Source organism: Dromaius novaehollandiae, chromosome 15, assembly GCF_036370855.1.
Source record: "Dromaius novaehollandiae isolate bDroNov1 chromosome 15, bDroNov1.hap1, whole genome shotgun sequence".
In the NCBI taxonomy this organism is placed as follows: Eukaryota; Metazoa; Chordata; class Aves; order Casuariiformes; family Dromaiidae; genus Dromaius; species Dromaius novaehollandiae.
Window position 1 is genome coordinate 16,033,471 of NC_088112.1, and position 25,453 is coordinate 16,058,923.

General features: G+C 51.1%; 2 protein-coding genes across 3 annotated transcripts in view; both read right to left on the reverse strand.

Annotated features, from left to right (window-relative positions):
* Nucleotides 1–3,346, reverse strand: part of SH3PXD2B (SH3 and PX domains 2B) — an 87,340-nt gene extending 83,994 nt beyond the window's left edge. Inside the window, exon 1 of one of the 2 annotated variants that reach the window (XM_064521026.1) lies at nucleotides 3,092–3,346. In XM_064521026.1, the coding sequence (XP_064377096.1) occupies nucleotides 3,092–3,163 (72 nt within the window). In that variant the 5' untranslated portion in view covers nucleotides 3,164–3,346. The remainder of the gene's footprint in view (nucleotides 1–3,091) is intronic. The other variant, XM_064521025.1, reaches the window with a different exon arrangement.
* Nucleotides 3,347–10,618: 7,272 nt separating this feature from the next.
* The window catches only part of STK10 (serine/threonine kinase 10), a 60,184-nt gene continuing 45,349 nt past the window's right edge, over nucleotides 10,619–25,453 (reverse strand). The window contains exons 9-19 of the mRNA XM_026122658.2: nucleotides 24,709–25,254; nucleotides 20,091–20,221; nucleotides 17,951–18,074; nucleotides 16,555–16,734; nucleotides 16,221–16,313; nucleotides 15,916–16,045; nucleotides 15,381–15,505; nucleotides 14,617–14,805; nucleotides 14,168–14,293; nucleotides 13,727–13,840; nucleotides 10,619–13,608 (exon numbers count right to left, since the gene is read on the reverse strand). Of these exons, the coding sequence (XP_025978443.2) occupies nucleotides 13,468–13,608; nucleotides 13,727–13,840; nucleotides 14,168–14,293; nucleotides 14,617–14,805; nucleotides 15,381–15,505; nucleotides 15,916–16,045; nucleotides 16,221–16,313; nucleotides 16,555–16,734; nucleotides 17,951–18,074; nucleotides 20,091–20,221; nucleotides 24,709–25,254 (1,899 nt within the window). The 3' untranslated portion in view covers nucleotides 10,619–13,467. The remainder of the gene's footprint in view (nucleotides 13,609–13,726; nucleotides 13,841–14,167; nucleotides 14,294–14,616; nucleotides 14,806–15,380; nucleotides 15,506–15,915; nucleotides 16,046–16,220; nucleotides 16,314–16,554; nucleotides 16,735–17,950; nucleotides 18,075–20,090; nucleotides 20,222–24,708; nucleotides 25,255–25,453) is intronic.

The following is a 25,453-nucleotide window of genomic DNA, read 5'->3' on the forward strand; positions in this document are numbered from 1 at the left end:
TACTGCAAGTAGCACCATACAGGGCCTCTCCATGCACTGCCGTTCCCGGCATAGCCTACCAGTGGCCATGAGACTGTTCAACTGAGAAACACGGCGACAGTGACACCCTGGGCTGGGACTTACCTCTTTCGGAGGAGGATTTTCATCGGTGTTGTACACATGCACACACACACGCACTTAAGCGGCCTGATGTGGAGCCGGCACCCAGCTACCCAAACAGAACAGCTAGCACCTTGCTTGATCCCAGCCTAGCCAAGGTCTCAGCTGTTTGGGAAGGAGACTGGGAAGCGCCCCATGTCATGGAGCAATGCTCCTCTTGGCTGCTATGGTCTCCAAGGAACTCATGGCCAAAAAATAGCATCATCCAGCTGGAAGAAGGGCCATGAAGGGTTAGAAGAGGATGGAAATATAGAGGCCCTGTGAAGCCTCTGACCCTGGAAACTGCTTTACATGACATTTCTATCAGGCTGCAAAGCTCTGGACAGCATTTGCAGATAAGAGGCCGAGAAGGGGCATGGCAGGACCTGGGCTCGCGGCATGGCACAGACGAGCAGCGCCACGAGAGCAACTGCAGATGCTACTGCCCAGCACAGAGACAGCGTCTGATCATTTTTCAAGAAGAGGGACAAATATTCCTCACCTCCTCCCTTCCCCGGCCCGCAAACAGGGAAACGTTGTGTCTCATGTCTCGCATCAGAGCTGAAAAAGCACAAGCTTTTGTCTCGGACTACACATCACTTTTTCTACCGGTTACCAGGGTGATGGGCAAACCACTCAAGTCGCAAAAGAGGGGGCCTTTCCAGACCCTCACTTCCCCCACCGTGGATGGAAACAAGGACCTTGAACCCTGCTTTGATCCCTCTTTTCTGGGAAACTCATGATTTTCTGCTATGGTCTCACTACAGCCAACACAACCACACCTTTGTCCAGCAAAGGAAAGCTTCTGATCTGGGCAGAGAGGAGGCTAAATCTGAGTGCTGCAGGTCACCAGCGGGTCAGGCCAGAGCAGAGGCAGCAGGAGGAAAAGCCAACGTGCTCCTCCAGACTCTCAGAGGACACCAAGCGACTGCCTTCAGGGGACCGAGGAAAGCAAATTTATGCTCAGAAATGAGAAGCTAGAGAGCAGAGGCTTAATACATGTACTTTGTGGTTGATTCTGATTTGCAGTTAGCCAGCAGATACACTCTCAAGTAAGATGACTCAGCCGTGATTTGCTGCTCCCCTCTCCCTCTCTTTGCAGGGGGAAAAAAAAAAAAAAAAAAGAAAGAAAAAAGGAGGAGAAAAAAAAAAAGAGGTTTTGATTTCTATATAATTAACTGGCTTTGTGAGTCTTCTCGGTTCCTATCGATCCCCTCAAACAAGGCGAGCGCTTCTGTTTGCTCCGGCGCTGCCGCGGGGAGGCTGCAAGCCGCCTGCCCCTCCCGGGACTCGTGCCCGCTGCCGGCCACGCTGCTTAGCTCCCGGCCAAGACGGCTCCAGGGAAAGGTTAGAGGCAGAGCACTTGAGCCGCAAGCAGCCAACTGACTGTTACGGACGGCTCACGGACGCCTTCACCCGCCTTCACCTCCCCAGCTCCCAGGCTCTGGCCGCAGGAGGTCCCACTCCTGGTGCATCTGCCCAGCAATGCACCTCTTTCTATAAAACACCTCTTCCCAACTTTCCAACCTCACAGGGCTTATTCACGCCATGCCCAGAGGAGCTTTCCCAAAGGAGCCCGTCCCCGCTCCGGCCGTAAGCCCAGCAGCCACGACACCGGCCCGCGAGGAATCCCCTGTCCCGGCCTCGGAGGGAGAGCAGAGGACCGGCCCGCGCAGGCAAGCCCACGCGCCTGCCGTCCCAGCCCCATCGCAGCGCCCACGGGAGACGTGCGTCCTCCAAGACAAACAGAAACATATGCAGCTCATCAAATCCCCTCACATCCGCCTTCTCCAGGTCCCATGCATAATCTAAATGAGATGAGGAAATCAGGGACAGAGATGGCCGGCAGAAGGGGCCAAGCTGGAGACGGGGCCAGGCTGAGCCAGAGCCTGATACAGCTGCAAGTAGGGTGGGAGAGGACAGCAGAGTGACAGGGGCTGGGTGACTGCACCCACAGGGCAGCGCTCGCCGGACGGGAGCAGGGGTAAAGCCTGCTACCCTCTGCTAAAGCCGGAGCTGGCCTGTCCCCTTCTCCTCTTGCTGTTGCTCACTGCCACAAACCAGACGGGTGACCCGGGGAAGTCGCTGTCCTTCGAAGCACCCACAGTGCCCACCTCAGCCAGCCCCACGCATCCGCTCAACCCAAGCGCGGCACTGGCGGCGTGTCCCCGGATCATCCCGGTCCCAGGTGAGCAGGATGGGTAGAACACTTTGAGCTTTGTTCCAGGTTTTTTTTCAGGATTTGCCAGGATTCACCCACAAGGTCTCCGTGGATGCCTGGGAACGCACCAAAGTGTAAAATAAAAATAACAAGAAAAAAACCATCACGGTACACAAGTTACAAGCGTTCAGAAGATGCCTCGGAATAGGAAGGAAAGCATTTCCCATGCAACGCAGAGACATAAAACGGTGCGGGAGGCTTTAAGACGGGGACTGTCCCAGTCGCGATAGCAAGGAGCTGGGGCGTCCCTTACTCCAGCACTCCGCAGCCAACAGGTCTCCGAGCTCCCTCGCCCTGACATAACAGCAGAGGCACCTTCTGGGGGCCCGAGGGACGGTCCCCAGGGTGCCCCCTCGGACCCCTCCGACGGCCGCTGGCAGGGCGACCCCCGCACGGGGCTGCCCGGGCGCGGCACCTCCTGCGGCGCCGCCCAGCTCCGCGCTCCCCGCCGCGCTGGGGGCCGGAGGGGCGCGGCGCACCCCGCCGCCGGGGCCGGGGGTGCCCGGGCCGCCCCTGCGGGGGGCGCGGAGCGGGGACGCGGCGCTGCGCTCCGCCCGCGGGCAGGTGGGGCCGCGGCCCCCCGCTCACCTCCCCCGGCCCCCGGCCCCTCGCCAGCCCGGCGCCCGCGGGGAGCCGGCCCCCGCCGCCCGCAGCGCCCGGCCTTTGTTTGCCCAGGGCCGGGCCGGGCGCGGCGGAGCGCAGCGCCCAGCGCCGCCCGGCCGCGCCACTCACATAGTGCTTGTTGGGGATGCGCCGCTTCTGCACGTCCAGCACCTTCACCTCCGCGATGCTCCTCCTGGGCATGCCTCTGCCCTCCGCAGCCCGGCGCCAGCAGCGAAGCGGCGGGCAGCGGCGGCGCTGGGGGAGGCACTGGCGCACGCAGCCGGGACGCGGAGCCTGCAGCGCCGCGCCGCGCAGCGCCGCCCGCCCAGGGCGAGGGGCGGCCCCGGCCCGGCCCGGCCTATCCCGACCGCTGGGGCGGCCCTGCCGCCGCGCGCTTAAAGGAGCCGCCGGCGCCGCCCCCCACGCGCGGAGTCCCCTCGCGCGGCCGGGTGCGCGTGGGCTGGGCGCCTTCTCACCCCCCGCCCCGAAACCGAGCGGGGACGAGCTGCGCTGCCTGCTTGACGCCGTGACACCTGCGGCTCCCAGCTGTGGCTCGCCACGGTCACCCGTCCGCTGCCGCTGTCCCCACGACCGCGTCCCTCCGGGAGCTGGGGTGCTTAGAAACCACGCGCGTCGGAAACACCGAGTGGGGCAGCACGGGCTCCCTGCGGCCACCACGGCCCTCTTTTATGAGACACCCTGAAAAGCAGCGCCCGGAGCTGATGCCGGAGTGCGAGACTGGCTGGCAACTCGGCTGTTTCTCCCGGGAGGGCTCTTGGAGGACACAGCTTGTCTTTCCTGCGGCTGAGGTGGCTGCTGGGGCGGGGTGAGAGTCCAGGGTGCCTTGCAGGGACCCGTGTCTTGCTTGGCATGGTGGGCCTGTGCTCAGTTCCATGAGCAGGTTTTGATTTTTTGACCCTGCTCTTCTCTCATGGCATCTGCCGTTAGTTTTAGCCCAAGGCTTTGCTAACTTGGTCACCAACAGCAGCATCTCTAAAGGATATGGAAAACTGAGTGACTAGAAAAAGGAGGGTGTGATGGCTTCATGGTATGTTCAGAACATCATAACCGCCTTACCTGAGACAGCTCAAGCACTGCTCAAAGTTGGTAGCTCAGCCACCAGCACCCCATCCCCTCCCTCACGAGTGGCCCATGCCCTCATGCCTTGCGCTGTCCCCACCACTGCCTTTCATGTGGCAGCGGAGACAAGGCAGTAGTGACCTGGAGCTTCTCTGCATCAGCACCACCCACGGCCTCTGTGTTCCCAGCAGCTCCTTAACACGTGGCATAACCACAGCTCTCTTCCCTGTTGGGCTTTTAATTACATTATAAAGTTACCCAAGACTAGCACTAGCAGGGCATTAGCTTTCATATGAATTTAATTTAATCATAAACAACTCATCTCACTCCTTGGCAGCTCCTTAAATGTGGCTCCTTTTTATACTGCTAACTTTGCTACAACCGCTCCAGAGAAGAGCACTCTGTTTTGTGAAGGCACAGGCAGATTGCCAAGGCTTTATTGCCCCCATTGCCCTCCTATAGGGCTCATCTTCATCCTACTTCCCCTCAGCAAAGAACGAAACCACTGCACTCCTGCAGAGGAGGTGACTCTAGGGAGGACACTCAGTTGTCCAAAGGGGACACCACGCCACTGCTGACCCTCCTCCCCAGCACTTGCTGGTGTTCCCAAGTGTGGTCCGCAGGGCTGCCTTCCTTGCAGATCAGCTGCACATCACTGCCCTTGCTCTTCCAGCCCATTTCTTACTCCTCAGTGAGACAGCTGTTGAAACTAGGTGGACAGGGCTCCATAGAGAGGCCCACATGAACCCAGCTCCCATGAGGAAAGCCCTTAGATTCATGGGGGACCATGGGGCTGAACCTTCAAGTGCTAATCAAGAGATGAAGCCTGGGAAAGTGCTATGAGCAGCTAACAGAAGGCAGAACTGCTGCTTTTGATCACTGTGTTGATGTCACATGGAATACCCCAGCATGAGCAGATGGATTTTTGCTGGTTTTAAACACCCTAAAGGATGGGCAAATCATCCAGAGGACAATGAGGAAACCATCCAAAGCGGCTGTGCATCATGTTGCTAGCAAAAGAGGAAATGAACATTGAAGAGATGTGGAACAGTGGAAAAGGTGGTAGTAAGAGAGGAGCTGAACAATTGCTGGTCTTCAGATATGGAAAAGAGAAACTAGTGTAGAGAACAGCTGAGGCACTGCAGCTGAGCAATGTAGAGGAAGATGCAACCTGAGGGCTGAGTACTGAAAGGCTGGTCAAGGCGATCATAGGGAAAACAGAAGATAACTGGATAAGAAAAGCACAGGAACATGTTAAACAAAATAGTTGCTCAATAGTTGTTAAACTGCAAGGTGAGAGGTATTAAGTGAGAAAACTGAGTTAGGAATGCTATGGCTGCTGCTATCCCTGTTGCTTTGGGTGCTGGTTTATTCTATTTAGGAGTGACTAGATTGCTGGACATCTGGAGAGAGGGTGACTGTGCTTGGGATGTTGACCTTGTGTATGCATAGTCAGTCCAATAAATGGCAGTAATTTGGTTTTCAGGAGTGCACAGACTGACCCTACGTTCCCCATGCACTGAAAACAATGTATCCAGATTGATCATTTAGCGGCCCAGTCCATCTACACGTTGTCACGAAGTCCGTCATCTAAACGCCTTGACTCACTGTACGTGAATCCTAGGATCAGTCTGTGTATGTCTAGGAATATTAGTGAACGTGAAGACCAAATTAAAACCACATATGCAATGAGTTCTCAGTTTCTGCTGCTTTTGTCATCAGAAAAAAGCAAGCATGTTAGCAAAAAAAAAAAAAACAAAACAAACAAACAAAAAAAAAAAACCAACAGCTGGGAAGAGCAAGTAAAGAACATGCAATTCAAAAAGCATGTTGACCTGTAAGTGCAGTATCCAAGAACAGGCCAAACTGTGTTTTCTCACCAGATTTGTTTGGTGTGGTTTTAGAAACAGTAATAGGGGCCGCACAGAGAGATGGTGTGTGAGGGGCAGGGATGCTAAGCAGGGAACTAATGAACAATCAGATTCCCAAATGCCTCTGACCGCATCACACCAATCACAAGAACATCCTACCCGGCAGACCAGCAAGGCAGAAGATCTGTCCTGACAACCAATGCTGTAAGGACTAGCAGCAGAAGAAAAGAAGGAGAACAAGCGAAAAAAGTGTGTGAGATAGCTCTGCAAAGGAGCATCATCCCTGCTCCCGCTTCTGTCATCTCATACTGGCCACAGCCTCGAGGGGACAGAAAGCCTAACTCCAGAATTTCACATTAGCAGGAGGCAGATGGTGAATTTGGGAAGGGGGATCAAGTTCTGCTTGTTTTTACAGCCACAGAGCTCCTTCCCTGCCCTCCCACTCCAAGAGGCCCGTGTCTAGCCATTGTGGAGCACTTTACTGCCATGAACCTTTGGCAATGACCTTCATGCTGGCCTTCCTCTTTCATTGAACCCTGGGCACCATCCTGCAGCCGCCGTTGGGAACCCAGGAGCAATGGAGTGAACAACACGCAGTGACATTGTGAAGGCTACCTCATTCATGAGCTTGAAGCAGCCCAGAGGGACACTGATGATACTTTGCTTTGGAAAGCTTTGTTTTCCCCTCCCCCTTTTCAGGGGTGCCCAAAGCCTTTGGGCATTCCTTTGCTGATATGTCCATTTCCTTAATGCCACAAGATCCCCACATGGAGATGCTTGACATTGAAAGCAAAAGGAGAACATTTGAATGAGTTGTCACACCATCTTGGACCTACCTGGTCTAGGGACCAGGCCCAGTTCTTGCATTCACCCTTCCAGCTTCTTTCTTTGTAGAGATCTGCATGCGCCCACATGGTACACTCTGAGGATGTCGGGCCATTCCTTTATATCTGATATAAATCATGTGTATTAGATTGCCAGCTTGTTACACAGAGGAGGTTATTTTATCTATGTCTCCCAGCATAAACCCACTCCAGGCCTACGAACGCTGGCAGAGAGCCAAGAGACTACACAAAATCGATAGGAAGCACTTAAGTATCAGCATTAACCCCCCCGGTACTGCAATCTGCTTAGATGGGGTTGGAGTGACTCCTTTGCAGAGAGACTCCAAGAGCACCAGGCACCTGCGGCAGGTCAATGGGTTACAAGTGCCCAGGAATAAAGCAGAGGCTATGGACAATTGCAGCTAATGCTGTAAAATGGCTCCTGTGTTTAATTAACTGCTCTGAAGAGAGCTGTTGGGAAGAGTGGAGCACTGCTCTGCACACTGACCTGATCACCTCCCAAGGGAGGCCAGCCAGGAAGCTGAGTGTAGAGCCCTGGCCTAGTCTCTACTGCTCCTTGGTAATTAATCAAGAAAACTGCCAAATGTTCATCGAGGGAACCCAAATGAGGGTTTGTGATTGACCCAAGTCTCTCATGCTTGGCCCACACCTCTGTATGGTTGCGTGAGCAGCAGAGGTGTGGGAGCAGTGCTTCCCACAGCGAGTTTATGTAGTGGAAGGGTACAGCACATCTGAGTGGAGTTTAGGGATAAACCGGGAGTCTCCTGCTGCCCTGAAGGAAGGCTGGAGTGTTCTTAAGCCAAAAAAAGTAGCTACACAGAAGACCTCACCACCTCCTCAACTGCCAAGATCTCCTCAGCCCATGTGCATTCTCCTTTCTTTCTGTAAAGATCATCGAACAATTTAAAGCAAGGGGACAAATGATTTTTTAAAAGTCAGTCATCGGCTAGGAAGTGCAAGCGGGTTTCTGCCTGGCTGTAAGGAGGCTCCAGCTGTTAGGTCACAGCTGGGTTATCCTTGAGGTCTGTCAGGTGTCAGAAATGTACTGGAAGGAGAGAGCAGTGCCCCACACCCAGCTTCAAACTGCGGTGAAAACAGTACCTGTGCTCATTCTGGTGTGGAGAGTCCATTACGTCTTCTGCTTGCTTAATTTAAGAGTTACGAGTATGTTCGAGGTGGCTAAATGTTCCTGCATTCATCTTCCCTGAGCTCCCTCACAAAGCACTACTCAGAAATGACACCCCTACCACAATGTTTTAGAGGGCAGATTTTTGGAGCTGAGGCACAGCAAAGCAGTAGTTACGTACCAGACTGCCTTCATCCTTAGCCTCTCTCTTCAGTCAGCAGTGCTGGGTACTTGTCCCTTAACTAAGTCTTGAAAGGTGGATCAAAACAAAGCTGCCAAGAATGATTTTCTACTGCTTTGACCCCAGTATTGCCAGTTTTACCTGTAGGCTGCAGAGGACATGGATCACTGGGTCAGCACAGCAGCCTGCTCCCACCTTGCATGGAGGCATCGTAGCCCCCATGGTGGGGATGCTCAGCCCCACGGCAGCAATGTGCAGCCCCATGCCAGCGTTGCTCAGCCCCACGTCGGGGATGCTCAATCCCCCAAGTCTGTTGACGCACACTGTGACAGCAGACAGGGAAACCTGAGCCACTCCCGAGGAGAAAAAAAATACCGAAGCACCGATGAAAAGCAGAGATCAAGTCAAGGTGTGCTGCATTTAATGCCAAACTTGAGAGGAAGCGACCAAGGATTTTAGTGCCAGCAGGCAGCTCCAGGTCTGCCCTTCGGAGCGAGGCGGCAGCCTGGCGCCGGGGCCGCTGGTTTAGTGTGCGTGCCATCTAGTGAACAAGTGGAAGAAGCGCAAACATCTCCCTGGCCGCCCTGGCAAGCATGAAACCAGGCCCCAGCGGGTCGCAGTGGGCGTCTGCCCGCACGGTGGGGCCGGTGGCACGGCCTCCACGTCGCGAGGAGAGGGCCTTTGCCTCCCGCCTGCCCCTGCCCACCTGGGAAACAGGCACCAAACACTCTCCGGCCGAACCACCCGCGTCTGCGGAGGTTGGGCTCCGCTCGAGCACTGGGCAGCTTGGCTTTTGGAGAATTACTCCAGCGGCCAGCGTGGCAGGGGTACACGCGACAGCCTTTAGCGTAACAAGGTGTGGATGATCTTAGACACGAGTGCCTACAGCGGCGTTCGTCTCCGGCTGTCCTACAGCGAAGGAGGCAGAGCAGTTGCGGCATTAGCGGAAAGGCAGGTTAGCCACAAACATCGACTGAGACAGTCCCTGCCTGCCCTGCTTTTGCTCCCCCCAGAGACTTACCTGCTCCCCAGCCCCAGAGGAATGCTACAAAAGCTTTTTGGCAGCGCTAAGGAGCCCCGATCTGCCAGGATATGGAGCACAGAGAAGTTAAGGAGGGGGGCTGAGAATGGTGCTGGTGCTGCCCTAGCTGTAACTTTTTGGGGCAATCATCTCTATTTTTATAAATTAGGAAAGATTTTTTCCTTTTGCTCTGTTTTCAGTATTGCACTAGGCAGGAGGGTAGAGAGCAGTTATTTCTGGAATACACAATACCTTCCATATATTTATAAATAAAGCATCTTCACCGTTGAAGCTCCCCTCAGGCAATGCCAAGGACAGGCAGATTAAATTAAACTACTCCCGTGAGACCCTCCACTTATGCTGGGATACACTGAGTGAGGCTGTTCCTGACCAGTGCGTCCCAAGAGACTGTGCAGTCCTGGTACAAGCAGCCGTAGGAGGTTGCTGGATATATGTCCACAGCTACTTCCCTTCTTGCCATCTCACAGAGCAAGGAGACCGGTGGTTTCACGCTTTGCTCTTGCCCTTCTCCCATGGTAATGCTGCCTGTTTAAAACAGCACGTGCACATCTGCTTTCCCTGCTGGTTAGATATGCCTTGTTCTGCACGGCACCGTTGCACCCTTTCGTTCAATGGCTACAGGGTCGGAAGGCCATTTCCAACGCTGAATTCAAGGTGGAAGGTGGCAGGCTCTGGAGCAATCTTCCAAAAACGATGGCAACACCACACCAACTCCAGCAGATGGGCACTGGGCCAGCATGTGCCCCACGTGGTGCAAGGCATCTGCATAAAAGAAATCATAACTAAACGTTCAAATAAAATCTTCAAGCAGAAAATGAAGAGTACGCAGGACCTGCAGTTGGTTAGAGGTGGTGGGAGCTTTTCTGAGCAGGCCAGGGTTGAGCAGCAGGGAAGCCACAGAGATGTCCCCCCGGCCCTGACACAGTGAAAGATGCAGTTTGGGTCTTGGCCCCATAATCTGTCCCCAGAGTCCAAGCACCCCTCAGCAAGGGAGCATGGCCTAGCGGTGAGGAGACGGGGGGCAGCCCTAGGACCTCCTTGTCCCAACAAAACACAGGAGCCGAGGGACGTGTCTGTCTTTCGTTAAAGCCAGGGAAGTTAAACAAAAAGACAAAAAACCCCACGCGTAAGTGGTTTTGCTCTTCACACAACACATGCCCATCCGGGCAGAGGTTCAGGCCTGGCTGGGCTGCAATGCTCCCTCTCCACCAAGCAGCGTCACTCGTGGTCTATTTTAACACACGGCAAAGCCAGTCAGGGAACTATTGCTCCACACAGCTCTACCAAAGTTTCAGCTTTGTAGCAAAAATGTTACTGCAGCTCACAGCAGAAGCATTTTTGAAGCAACTAGCTATATTTAAAGAACTGGAAGTCCAGCCTTGCAAGGTTCATACCCCAGAACGGGCTCTGGAGAACTCTGTAACTCAGCAAAAGCCAGACTTGAAAAGCAAAACTGTGCTGGTCTGAGGCCGTCGCCAGGGATCACGCAGGAAATCAGACACATGCCCGCGTTTCTTGATCTGTTACTTTATTAGAATGCTCTTTACATCAGAGTGGTGGCCCCACTGAAGACGCTTTACAAAATATTAAAAACCTTTTATTCAAAGCCATATTAAAAAAAAAAAGGCATCCCTTCCCCCCTCAAAAATAAATTGGGTTTATCCGTGGTTATTTCTGAACAGCAAACAACAAAACATCCTTTTTTAAAGGGGGAAAAATAACCACCTTGTAAACATTACCATTGCAAGATGTGCTCCCCTGCCCTCCTCTAGCAGAGGGGTGCAGTGCCCAGAGCCAGGGCACGCCTGGCAAAGGGACAGAGGAGGGGCAAACCGCAGGGGACAAAACCATTCCCACCCTTTATTAGCAAAAGGGGAACTTAAGTTGCTGGTTCTAGGCTGCAAATATGCTCAGCTGGAGGAAGGGACAACTGATTTACAATGGGGGGAGATCACATCAGCTCTTTAAAAGCCCCCAGAAATGACCTCCATCCTCAGGGCTGCACAACATCCAGAGAACTGACTCTCACGGGACTGCTTCAAGAGGGCATTCAGAGAGGTGATGAAACGTTTCAGCTAGACGAGGTATGTTAGGGACAGCATGCTGCGAGACGTCCTTCTGCGGATCACACTGGCAGGTGCCATGTTCTGATTTCTGTGACAACAACCATTTCATACAGTAGCTCCAGAATGACACCCGTGGGACTGGGAACTAAATCCCTGGGGCTGCCACTGCACATTTCTAATGCTATTAGAAAGCTCAGACCAACACGTTCCTGTTCAGAAACAACCCTCTGCATTTATTCGTTCTTACATCAGCTCCCAGCCCGGCGCTATCATCATATCCAAAAGGTACAGCTGATGCTTTTGGAGACGGGACAGGTGATCTGGCTAGGAATGCAGGCTAGTTACTGAAAAGCCCCTCTGCAGTCTGCTTGCAAAGGGTCCCAGCCCTTCAATCACTATCTAGGCTGCCTGTGTTTATTAATAAAGACATTAATGGTGTGGATTCAGAAGAAATTTGGGGTGGCCCAAATGGATGCAGTCCTGCTGGTTTGCATGATGCTTGTAGACACGTATTATGAACTCTAACTAGGTAGTAAATGCACTCCTCAGATAAAGAGGTGTTAAAGACCTTGGAGGCCAGCCCCTTGGGCTACGTACCAATACTTACCAATACAGTCCAATACACCTCATACACCTTTTCCTGAAATGTCAGTGTGCCCCTGAATCAACACCTGGGATTTTAAGGTAACATTTTTTTTTCAGTAGAGACAGCCTTTTTTTTCTTGCTAGGGAAGCAGGCATAAAATAAACAATGTGGTCCAGAGATCAACAGAAAGGGAAAAACTTAAGTGCTACCATATGCCTTTTGATCACTCTGGTTGTGTAAAGAAGGGGCTGCTGCCCAGTGAGATCACTGTCTCCTACTCCAGGACAGTGCTCTGGGTCCTACCTAGAAGCTCAGCCAAGCAGCGGCTTGTGCAAGTGGAGAAGGGCAGTCCAACTGAACCACATGACCATGCAGCAGAAAGGAGGACATAGGGCTGGACGTGCCACTGTTCCTTTGCCACAAGCAGAAAGGGAGGAGAATCATCTGAGATAGACTGTGGCACATCATAAGGAAATAAGACATCAGTGGAAAAAGTCACGCTGAGAGTAACAAGCCAGTGTGAACTGTCTTTCCTCTTCCCTAGCATCTCTTACTTCAAGACTCAGTCATTGCTTTCAAAGCACGCTTTGCAGCCCGTAACCCTGACAGCAAGGTGGCCAGGCTGGCTGACCTACATGGTCCATGCATATATGGCACTTAGCAAAGCTCAAGCAGCTGCGTGTGACCGCAAGACACCTGGAAATAAAATCCTTCTCCCTCTCTCACTTGCCCTGACTAGAAGGCACATAACTGTGACTGACACCTTACTGTGTCACCACAGAACTGGACACCGTTACAAGCTTCTCCCTCTGCACATACACACACACTTGGTTAATACACAAAAGCCTTCAGCCAGCTGAGCAGTTCAGCTATGACCTGCATGTTGCTGGCTGTGAGTCTGAGGGCCTGAGCCTTCAGTGCCATATTCCAAACTCTCATCAGATAGCATCAGGTAGGCGCCAGAGGGACTGGTGTGCCAGCAATCAAGGCAAATAAAGAAGGAGAGGCATCTTCTAAAGCAAGCTCAGCCAGTCCCCTTCCTGCACGGTCTATACTGGGAGGAAGGGGAAAGAAAAAACACAACCCCCTCTCCTCGAAAGAAAAAAAAATCCAAACCACTGTGTCTCCCTTGAGCAAAGAAGGGCCACAATAGGCAAAAATAACTCTTCTAAGGCAAGTGTTGGGGGTCCATGAGGCCAAGGTTAGCTTAAGACAATGCCAAAGCTGCTTTGCCACAGACAAGTCATTTACCCTGACAGAGGGGACCGGGAGGACAAGCAGCCACAGTGCAGAGAGGTTAATAACCTCTCTGGAGGTAACTGGACAGAGTACAAGAGCTACTGCCCATTTCTCCTGTTCAGAACTGTTAATTGCTTCAGTCAGAGCTGACAAGCCCAGTGAGCACCAGCCTCAACATAAAAGGTGATGCATTCAAATTCAGCTAACAGTGCAAAGAAGATCACAGATACGGTCCCTCCCAGGCTTCCCAGTATGGAGCTTTGCTGAGCAGACCAGCCCTTGGAAAAGCCACCAAGTCAGCGTCTCACAGCGTAAGACAGAGGCTGCATTTATCCCAGACAGAGCGAGGGGACAGGATGGTGCTGTTCTGAGAAGAGGTTGCCGAGAGGGTCTTCCGAGTCCAGGTTGCCCACCTGCAGCCAAGGAGGACAGAGCAAGTACCAGCTGGTGGCCCGCCAGCTGCTAGGTGTTACAAGCTTTCTGCAGAACTGAATGGGACAAACTTGGCATGTTTGGTTGGGGATGCTGGGGTTGGTCCATCTGCCTCCTCGCTCAACTTGAAGAACATCTCCTGCTCACGCTTCTTTTGGTTCAGCTCATCCTCCAGAGCCTTAAGCAAAAAGGAACACACACAAGAGATGTATTTGTGATTATACTGGAGCTACGGACACTGTCCCTCCCAACCAGCCGAGCCGGACACCCTGCCCACACAGAGGAGGAGGCACTACCTTCTTCCGTGGCCTCAGCATATCCCGCCACTCCTTCATGTGCTGGTTGTGGTTCTCATCCAGGGATTTTAGCTTCTGAGTTTCATGTTCAATCAAGAGGTGACACTTTTCATTCTAAATACAGATCACACGAGAAAACACCCATTAAGTATACCGGACCAGGGACTGCAGACCCTGCGCTTGAACAGGACTTGCATCAGCCAGAGGCATTCAGAGCTCTGAGCTCCAGGGCACATTTAGACATAGCCACAAAAGCCTCTAAAGGAAGAGCAGGAGGACATCAGCTCTAGTTTACTGGCAATCCTCTGCAGCCAGCCACACTTCTTAAAATGGCCAGGCCCCCTCTGTACAGGCTGCGCAGGAGATCAGACGTGCTCCCTACACTGATGCAGAAACAGCATGTCGCCAGCTGCAAAAGGTCACACCACGATGCAAGGTTACCTGCAGCTGCTGGAGCTCGTTCGTGTTGCCCTCACACTGGGCAAGCATGTCCTTCATCTGTGTCTCATGCTTCTGCTGCTGGTGCAGCCGCTCTGCCTTTTGCCTCTTCTCTTCCTGCTGAGCAAACTGGAACAGAAAAAAGCAGGTACTTATGTAAACACTCGTGCTCTGATATCTGAAGCTGGTTAAGAGACTAACTCACACTATTATCCAAAGGGAGTTAAAAAAAAAAGACGGGTGGGGGATGCTTCCCAGTGCTACTCACATGGGGAGCAGCACTGAAAACCATACCTGCTGCCACGAAAGCAGAGAGCCCTAACTCCCTGCACTGGGTTAGACATTTGGGAACAGTTGCCTTTTCCTCTCTAACCTCCATTCTGACAGCGGGACAGTGAAATACTTTACCCTCAAGCTGAGCCTCAAACCTGATGCCCTTTGCAGAATCTGACCTGTTTTATCTTCTCCCGCTGCTCGGCTGCGCTCCCACTGGAGTGGATGTGAAGGCTCTTCTTGTACATCGCCATGCGCGTCTTCCCTTCACTCCTCTGGATTTTAGGGAGCCGGGCTTTCTCCTGCTGCTGCCGAATTTTCAGCTGCTCTATCATGCGCTGGTTGTATCGCTGCATTTGCTCCCTTTCCTGCAAGACCAGAAAAAAAGTCATCAAAGAAGAGACAAGTCAGGCCAACAGGGAAGTCACTGAGGAGACTGAAGGGAGCTGGAGAGCTCTCCACACAGGCACGAGCCTTGGGAGTTGCATGGAGGTAGCTGGAGACAGACATCTCCCAGGGGACAGATGAGAACAAGTGAGGGCAGCTAATGAACATGCTGCAAATGCAGAGAAGGGGGCTGAAAGGAAGCAGAAATGACTGTGAGATCTGCCTGTCTTCACTTGCTCCTGTGGGCATCCCTAATCCCACATACTGAACAGTGACAAGTTTCCAGAAAAGCCCCCAGTTCACAGTTCAAAGTTCACAGCTGCTTCTTGCAAGTTTTATGTACACAGTACAGAATATACATCCCAAGGAAGTAGGCTGACCTGAGCATTATTCTTGTGCTTTTTCACTAAGAATGACCAAATCCCTCAACTCCTAACCCCCGTCTCCATTTAAAGCCTGGAAGTGAAGAATCTCTGTCAGGGACATGCAGGGCGTGCTGAGCCACACCATGCCCAGCAGCACACAGCACGGGGGGAGGAAGGAGCTGACTCTTCACCTTCTCATGCTTCCGGAGCAACTCATGCCTCTGGAGGAAGTACTGGTCCTTCAGCTGCTGCTTGACAAGCTGGTGTTTCTCCTGCTGCTGATGCTCTTCAAGATCCCACATGCAGGCCTCCCGATCTGAGCAAGGCAGAAGAGTCAAGAGAAAACCCTCCCTGGCCTCCTGGCTTGGTCGCACGTGGCATCCCAAGCATGAGCAAGCCCTACACACAGGAGCAACACAGCAGATGCAGGGGGTGATCATTCGCCACCTGTTTTCCAAGAGAAATTGGTTGCAAACCATATCGGAGAATCATTTCTTGCAATTATGAAGCCTAATTGGTTCATATTTGTAAAGTGCTTTGAAGATTAAAGTGCTAAGTATTATTATTGTTAAACATTTAGACAGGATTTGGCAAGGATGTTTTTTCTAAATCCTGTCCTGCCAGCTTGCAACTCTGTCACAGCATCTGTTGCGTGGGAAGAGCCAGCACTGGATAAACCTATTGCTACAGCGTTTGCTTTCTTCCTCTTCAGCCTTTGCCACCCACCTCTCATGAGCTGCTGCTTTTTGTTCAGGCACTCGCGTTCCTTGTCACAAATCTCTTTTTTGTTCTGGGCTGTTATATTCTTCATGGCCAACTCCAGATCCTCTTTCTGCTTGGCCAAAAACTCCTGTTCCTAGAAAAAAACAGCAGCAGCACCTTGAGCTCTCCCTCCTGCTACAACTTGACAAGCATCTGCTGGAATTTTAACATCTGCCAATCCCTAAAGGAGGGAGGTCAAGATGATGCATGCTTCTGTCTCCTACACTCTTCTGAATCTTTGATTTGGAGCAATCCTTTCTCAGCCTTACCATGGTTTGCTTCTTTTGGGAAAAATCATCCATCTTCACCTTCATGTTTCCTTTCCGCTGTTGCCGTGGCAGTTTTTCAACCTCATTCTTGACCTTTAGGGGAGGGAAAGGAAATTTATCAGCATGTAATTTTAGGCCAAGAACAACCCCATCTAATGTCCCCAAAGAGCTAGACCACATAAATCATTCAAAAATATCAAATAAAAGCAAGAGCTTCCTGCTAAAACACCAGCAAACACTTTCCTCTGAAGATCTACTGTGGAAAAATACTGATGCTTTCCTGGAAGAAACAAATGTAGGAAACCATCTTTCCTCCATCCCTTCCCATGTTTACCTCCTTCTTCATCTGCTTCAGCTGCTCCAGAAATTTGGCATGGTCCCGTTCCTGCTCCATGCGAATGCGCTTCGCCTCCTCTCGCCGGCGCAGCGAGTGATCTTGTTCCATCTTCTCAATCTGCTGCTTCTGCTGACGTTCAAGGTTCTCCAGTTCAGTGTCATAGAATTTCTTCTTTGCCTGTATGGGAAGGAAACATGGGTCAGCCTCAGCCTCCTCTGTGCTTTAGTTCCTTCCAAATGATAAAAAGGGGGGGGGGGGGGAAAAGTGGGATCTCTGCGTGAACTGAGCCTCTTTACAGGCAAGAGAAATTTCCAAAAATGACACACGAAGCATACAGGGCAGAACTACTTCTAGCAGGAGCAGGAAACATTCAAATTCTCATGTTGATGCATTGCAGCCCTCTCTCCTTGCTTGAGTCCTGATCTGCAACATCCCACTGGGACTCGCTGCTCTGGGAAAATATTAGCACACAGTGCTCAAGCACAATGTTTCTTGCTCTGCAGATGCAGCCTTGCAAGCCAACAGCCCCTTTGTGTCCAGTCATCTCTCTCTCTTCTCAAGCAGCAGAGGCAGAGCACACCAGTGTTACTGGGGGCAGATTGCTAAGTGCCACAGGGAAACGGTACAGGAAGCACATTCAGGGGTTTTGCACATCGCACAGTGCTGTGAGCAAATCTTACAAATGGGAAGTGACTTGCTAAGACGGGAATTCACAGATGTGGCATGTCAAGACTTCAGAAATGTAAGAGAACACATAAACTGAATGTTGCTTCTCTCACCCTGCGAGGACAAGATGGGATTACCAAACGTACATGCTAGGTGAATTAAGAAAGAGGTATTTAAAAGACAGCTCATGAAAGTTTTAAAGAAGTGACTTACCTACAGAATTATTTTACTTCAACATAAGCTCCCTAAAGAAGGACTAAGTACTTAAACCCTGTTGATCTTTATTCAATTTATGCCCAAAGACTTTCCAGTTTTTCTGCTCCCACACCCTGGCCACACTGCTTTCTTATTTAAAGGGCCTTTCTCTGTGAAATACAACAGCGCTATAATCTGTTTCTCACAGTAGCCTCAAACGGACATATAAGGAAAAAGCGTTAAAGAGGGAAAGTCCAGAGCACCCCTTCCCGTGCTACACCCTCCCGGGCAACGGCCATCAGCGCTTCCTACGCTGCAGGCTGCACATGCTTAATGCCCACAAAAGGCTCCAGCCTCAACAAATGCATCCAGCCCCTCAAATCCTGGAGGGGTTTCTCAGCTCACTGTGGACATGATGTCCCAGGATTGCTGCAACCCAGGTAGCATTGTCTTGTGGGAGGGCTGGCAGGGCATTTGCAGAGAAGTCAAACCAGCTGCTATTCAGGAGCTTCCCCTTCCCCTGCCCATGTACCGTCAATTCTTGCTCAAAGCGCCTGAGCATTTGCTCCAGCTGCAGCTGGTGCTTGCTGTTGAGCTGGGCCTGGTTTCGGTGCTCCTCTTTCTGAAGGAGACGCAGCTCCCGCAACTCCTGGCGCCTACAGAGAGTTAAAAAGGAGAGGGAGAGAGAAACGCACAGTCAGACAAGTTCAGAGCTATGCGCCTGAGCAGAGATGGCAGAATCGATAACCAGAGCACTACAGCAGTAAATGAAAATTGTGTGGCCATCCCTTAGCACTCTGCCACTCTCGCCTTGAGCACAGGCACAGGGTGAATGTCTACAGACTGATGTGCTCTTGGGCTCTGTGACACCAAATCACTGGAGGAAGCAGGATGTTAATTGTGTTAACTGTTGGCCAACTGCCAGTTTTCACAGGTAAGCCTATTTCTATTTAAGACTTCTCAAGCAAGCCTTGACAAAACTCCTAAGGTGATGCTGCAGACAATACTCTCCCAGCTGAGATCAAAGACACCTGTTCTGCCATCCAGTCTAGTGCATACTGGCCTTCGAAACACAGCTCAAGCCAAGCTAGTGTTGCCCTGGCCTGGCCCCCATGCTCAGCATCCGTTCTTGCTCATAACTGGATGGCAGAAAGGGCAGTTTTCCCAAATTCTGACTTATATATGCATCACTCCCCTCATATATTCACACAGCTTTACATCCAGTAAAAGGGAGTCTCTTGCCAGTGTCTGAGCCTGTTTGGCAAATTCATGCCTGACTGAGCTGGAAGACACTGATGTGCCACTCAAGAGGGAAAGCAGCAGCAACTTTCCAATGCTGAATCCCTGCCGTGACCTCTGCTGCTGTACATTAGTGTTACACACCTCAGTACAACTCTCTCTGGGGGCCCTATTGGGAAAGTCACTTTAGAGCGATTTCTTTCATCAAAACAAACTCTAACCCCATTAAATCAATTGGTCCAGCATGACGTGGTCACTTGTAATCCCACCTTCAAATCAATACCTTGGTGTGTTCCAAAAACACAGAAATAAGACCCTTAAGTGTAAAACCATACGGCAGGAGAGTTCATTATGCCTGCTAGCTAGCCCCAGCAGAATAACCACTTCTGAAAGATGTTCAGGGACTTGATGCTTTTCAACCCAAGCCTCTCTGTGCCTTCTACCACCTTGTTGATCACAGGAGGAGGCAGACTATTAAAAAGAAGAGCCTGTTTTCAGGGATGCAACCACACCTGCAAGAAGACCAGCAGAGAGCACCCCGGCTGTGAATTCCCTGCACGCTAAGACACGTGCTCCCCGGGTACATCTCGGTACATATGTGCTTCTCACAAGAAGTAGCTAATGAGCTACCAAATATACTCTCCATTAGAGACTAGAAATGAGGCTGCCATGGTGACATACTGTGCTCGAGACAGATTATATTCTCAGGGAGTCCTTCAGAGCAGCATAAATGAAGTCTGGAACAGCGAATCAAGCCAAACAATTTGTATTTTAATTCTTTAATGGGCCTCTTCATTTCACTGTTGCTACAAATAGTAATGGAGCTAGAAACAGTCCTTTCTTTCCCTGATAAAGGTTTACTAAGGTTTGAAGGCTAAAAAATCTATAATGGAATCATAAAAGTTTAAGTGGGGAGGATATGCCTGTGAATATTAAGTGGTGTTCAAAGCGTTTACAACCCCCTGGGTCTTTTTGTTAATGAAGGAGGAGATACAAGAACAAAAGCAATACGAACATCTTGAGAAGTATTCTGTGCTTATTTCCATTGAGCTAATGCATCCACAGCCCTGGAGACACACATCTGGTTATTCCCAGAACAGGCTCAGGACAGATCCAGCCAGCACAAGCTTCCCTCATCACAGCCTTGCCACATCTTATCCCCAAGATGCATCCCTCATTCCCATGTATGGAGAGCTCAGCATATGTGGTACAGAGTCCCCTGTGCTTGGCACAATTGCGGCCAGAAAAAGGCTAAAGAAAGTGATGCTCATGTAGGACAGTTGTCCTGTCTGAGCTGGACCATGGTTACCATGTTTCACAGAGAAGGCAGACAGTGGAAGGAATTCTGGTTGCTCCTGGGTCTGCTTGTGGAGAAAAAAACCCTGTCCCAGCTAGCCACCATGCGCTCCCCTCTGCCCAGGTGACCAACTTGCCTGAGAAATCTCATCTCTTCATCTTTCTTCTCATCCTCACTGATGATCTTCGAGGTGGTGACGCTCACTTCTACTCCATCCACCACAAACTTCCGAGTCCGCTTCAACGTCTTCTTCTGCATCCGAGAATCCTGATATTCAGCAGGGGAAGAAAGAGAGAGGCTATGAAGTGGGCTCCCTGGCTTACCATGCAGGATGCTATAGCTGAAAATCTCAGAGCAACTTCCATGCTGTTGCTAATAAAGAACATAAGCAAGGAAATGGCATCAAGCAAAAATCATCAGCAGATTTGGAATTCCAGTGCAAACCATACATTCTTTGTTTACTATCATGATGCAGTATATTGTGATTTCCACCCTCCAGAAACATGATCTAGAAGACAGACAACCCATCACCTGCTTTGTCTAACTGAAGTGGAGACTGATGGAGGACACCGGAACGTCACTGAACTGCAGTGCCTAGGAATCCGCGAAACGCGAAGTTTGCAATGTTTCCCTTTAAACCTCCGGGGCCATCTGACCCTCAGGTCCCTCCAGCACACCTGCAGATGCAGGGCAGGCAAGGCCTCCGCGTCAGGCTTGTGATTCCAGACAGAGCTGCATGGAAACAAGCCAAACTTGTGGAAAGGCGCGGAACGTATGTCCCTCTGGCTCTCATTACAGTACTTAGCTAATCACAAGCAGCTCCAAGCCCCTCAGTGACCTCCGCAAAGCACAGCCAGGCTCACTTTCACCAGGGTAGGTAGAGACAACTGCCAGGAGCCGTGGTCTCTCTCAGCAACACCACGGCTAGCACGCATTCCTCTCGGATCGACAGACAGAGCCTGGCTGCAGGCCTGGGCCCAGGCAGTTAGTTTCTTTGGCAAAAACGTAAGGATATGAATGACTTAAATCACAGTCCTACAGGGAAAGCGCAGCAGTGCAATGGGCAAGCACTCTCCAGAGTCCTCTTGCTCTTCTCTTGCTTTTACTACCATCACCATTACAAACAGAGAAGATGGCACGAGAGCTTCGTGTGAGCCCCAGAAGCTCAAAGCTTAGCGAGCACCCAAAGAGCTTGCTGCAATGAGCCAGAGAAACCCTGAGGGCAAGCAACTTGCTAACTGTGGAACAACATACTAGTACATTCATGGTTAAACCAACACAGCGAAACAGGTGCAAAAAGTTTTGCATGAGACTAGCTTAGGTCACTAAGGCCCTTATTGCCCCAAACTGCATTCAAGCAGCAGGCTAAAAACCCTACATTCACAAAATGAGAAAATGCCAATATTAGCATGCCTGAGCCACCTGCAGTGCCTGTTCGGTGCGATGCCTCAGGCCCCGACTACGTGAGCCCACGCTGGTGGCGCACCGGCAGCCGGGATGGCACGCGGGCCCTGAGCCGTGCCGCAGGGCTCTTCCCTGCTGCCGCACACACGGCCTATCTTATTCACGAGGCTATTCAAACGTAGATCTACAACTAAAATTATTCCTTTTCTCCTGGCCTGTTCTGTTATCCCTTGGTAGAGGGTCAGGATCCTCTCCTGCACATGAGTAAATGTATTTTCATGACATTTCTGTGAGATAAATTATACTCCAAACACAGCAAACTGACCGTGAGAAACAGGTCACTCGGGACACTGACTTTGTGTGCCCGCTTTGAGCACATTTTGCAGTGTACATCATAGCATGTCTCCTCCAGCTCTCAAGGGTTTTAGCTGGAGCTGTGAGCACTCAGTACTCATGCAGATCAGGCATCAGAAATTCAAGCTAGATGCTCAAAATCAGGATCTCCTGCACAACCAGTAAGCTGTATCTGAGAAAGTTTGGTTTATCTGTCCAAAACCCTATCTGTCCCTCCTGCCTACATCCTATTTCTGATTGTTTTCTCTGCCAGCTGCAGCCTCCCAAACTCACCTGTAGATTTCTTATCCTTAATCTTTCTAAGAAAAAAGAAAGAAGACCTGGAAGCTTTTTGCTGAAACCTTCTTTAATCTTTCTTTTGACTAAATTACAAGCAAATGGAAAAGGAGTCTGGTATTAATGGAGTCACCTGAACTTTGCACTTTAGCATGTAATAGAAAGCATTTAACAGTTAATGCTCATATCAGAAATGGTTTAACTCTTTGCTGCCCCTTCTCTTGCTGCAACATGCCTGGCACCCTGTACAGGGAAAATGCGAGCAAGGGGAGAGCAGGGGCAGTATCACTTGGGAGGGGAGTTTGACTCCAAGAAGCTTAGTCTGTGCCCAGGAGCCTGAGCGATGCTCTGTGTGGATAAGTGGGAGAAGGCAGTAAGAAAACCCACCTTCCCAGGTCCTTCCTGCGTCTTTTCAGTATACGAAGTAAATAAATAAGCACAGCTATTTCCTGTAACTGTAAACAGGAGCCCCTGGAAATCGCACAACATCCCAGTGTGGAGCTGCCCCAGCAGCTGGGAGGAAGAAGAATCCAGCCTCAAGAGGAATTAAGTGCATCAAAAATGCTGGGGCACAACTCTCTGATCTGGGCAAAAAGACCAGAAGTACATGCCTAGACTTTGGCTGAAGCAATGTGTATGTGTGGTTTCTTGCTTCTGTTGTGAAAAGTAAATCAAAATATTCAGTGCAGCCTGACCAAGAGAGGCCCAGAGCTGCCTGCAATTGGAGCAGCACAGTCTGACACAGACCAGGGGCACTGGTGGTGGGCTGGAAACTCCTGTGGAGGTCTAGCTCAGACACTCATCCCCGGCCTCAGGCCTGGGCAAATCATGTCAGCTGAAGTGTCTCTGTTGTCCCACTGACGTCCCCTGCACCTGTCCCATGACAGGGACTGTGGCTTCCAGTCTCACGGGAATACTGTGAAGATTAGCATTTGCCTGGTGCCTGACCTGCCCCCTGTATTGCGACCAGGAGGGCAGAAGCAGCACAGCCCGGTACCTCCCCACACACTCAAATCTCAAGGTGCAAAACGGGAGTCGGAAGGGCGTCTTCCCTAGGGTGCTCCAACAGCAGTGCTCCTGGAGAACAGCTTTAATGAAAGCATTGCTCAGAGAGGTGTGATTTAGTTTGCTCTGAGCATCTCTTTGGCTAGGGACAAAGCAAACCGTAATCTAACACCGCCATCTCTTTTCAAGACAATCCCAGTAAAAACTCAGACAACTCCTTTTCCCTTCTAGGGGATCCATCAGGGAGAGCAATTACATATGTGACATCGTATGCATCTTTGGCTGACCTCTGAGGAGACCATGTATCACAGGAAGGTAGTGAAGAGGGTGAATCACACTTCCCCCATTAGCAGAGCCACACTGACTGTAGGCTCCTGCGGGGGAGGCCAGCTATCATGCTCACAGCAGGAGAGAGGAGGTGAGAAAGTTTTGCTGAGAATGGTATTTGGGCATGTTTATATGCTGGGAAACTCTCACTCTTGCAGGCAATCGGATAAAGATCCTGTGCAACACAAATCTCTGCCCCTTCAAGTCACACACATTACTTCATCTGAAGCTCAGCAAGTATCATTCCAGTTATTTTGCATCCTCAATCAAAGCCATGCTGACCTGGTGTGCTCAGGCACACAAACATTCCCAGTCTCCAGAAAGCCTCAAAAACAGCCAAGAAGCCTGGGAGGTCTTAGTGCAAGTCACGGCTGACGCAAACCAGGCCAGAGTATGGCAGGTTGGAAAAATCAAAAAGTGCACCAGCCCAAATAAGCTGTCCCCTTGGACCAAATGTTTTAGGTAACAGCAGTAGAACCATTGACAACGTATAAAATTTAGGAAATCACATTTTGGATTTCCACATTGGAGCTTGCTCAGCCTGCATACGACTGCAAAAGCCAGGTCAGCAGCACGGTTAGTCCAGGTTTGTCAGAGTCTCAAATTAACTGCAGAGCATTGGATTTTTGCTAGATTTCTGTGGCCTGGGACAGCAGAGGACACATGTATCTGCAGCAGCTCCCCTGACCGCTTCTCCTGCTACCTAGGGCACACTGCATGCCCGTGGCACAGCTCAACCTCATGTTGTGTGTTGTGCTGTGCTGCCGCAGGCAGCCTAGCTGCCCTGAGCTCAGCCTAGCCTACCTCCATGCTCAGCTGGGACCAGTATCCCATAGAAAATGAAAACAAACTGTTGAAGGCTTTGCCTGGAGATGGGATTCCCCCCTTCTTTCTGACCCTATAGTTTTTTGTGGAGCTCCAAGCTTGGAAGCTGTAATCAAGGGCACTGTAGCAAGCCTCTCTGGCTATCTCACTGAACACCACTCCCTATGGGATGGCATCTGGGTGCTTCAGCATCATGCTCAGGGATTAAAAACCAGATTCCTGGACCATCCATCCTTATTCAGCCTCTGCATGCTCTCCTACTTTATCCATTCCCCAGGACACCTGGCCTTACAGGAACATGGCAGACTAAGGCCAACTAATTTTTTTCCTCCAATAGTCAAAGACCAACAGTATCTAGATTAAAAATCCTAGAGAAGCATGCTGCTTTCACAGGAGAGAGTCTAAAAGGCTACTGCCAGTGTGTGCATGTGCACAGCCTCCCAAAGAAGGGATCTGAATTTTGGGGATAATATACTTAGCCAAGAAGAAGAAAAACCAAAACCACTTTTTGATAAGGGGGTTGCCCTGCTTCCATCTCTACACCCTCTACCCACCACTCTCACCTTCAGAGAGATCGAGCCACTCTCTCTGTTGAGGGACAGGTCAGCAGACAGCGAGATGGTGAGATCCATGCTTTCTGAAGCCGAAGTGCTGCCAGAATCTGAATCCCTTTTGCACCGGTTGCTGGAGAATGGAGCTGGGGAATCCAAGCTCCCGTTGGCAAGTTTATCCTCCATGAAGTTTTCCAAGTGGCTGCTCTCTGGCCGGTCCCCGATGCTCTTCTGCTCTTTGCTAGCTGGCCCTGGCTGCTTATTTTCTTCGGTTGAGTTACTCAGCTTGCCGTGAGCGCCGGAGATGACTTCCCCACCCTCTGTGCCAGTGGCAGCATTGCTCGTGATAGCTTTCGTGGAGTGGCTGCTCCCCAGGTTTTTGTTGTCACTGCTTATCCCTTCATCTCCCTTCACTTTATCACTCTGTCCATCTGCATTCTCCTTTCCAGTCTCCACAGGCCCGTTAACTATCATGGGTGACGAAGAGTCTGGAGGTTTCTCCCCATCAAAACTCAGCTGACTTACTTCAGAGGGATCCCGCTTGTGCTTACCAGGGGGCTGAAAGGACACGGACGGGAAGATGTTGGGTTTTGCACAGAAAGCAGGAAGGGGGGTCACTGGTGGGGGACAAGAAACCCAGATGCAAGCGCAGACCCAGAAACATGGGCACAAAGGCAAGTGCCATGGCCATTTTCTCTTGGGCAAGGGGCACATACAAGCTACGTGTCTCCTGCTGAGCTCTCACCATCACTTTAAC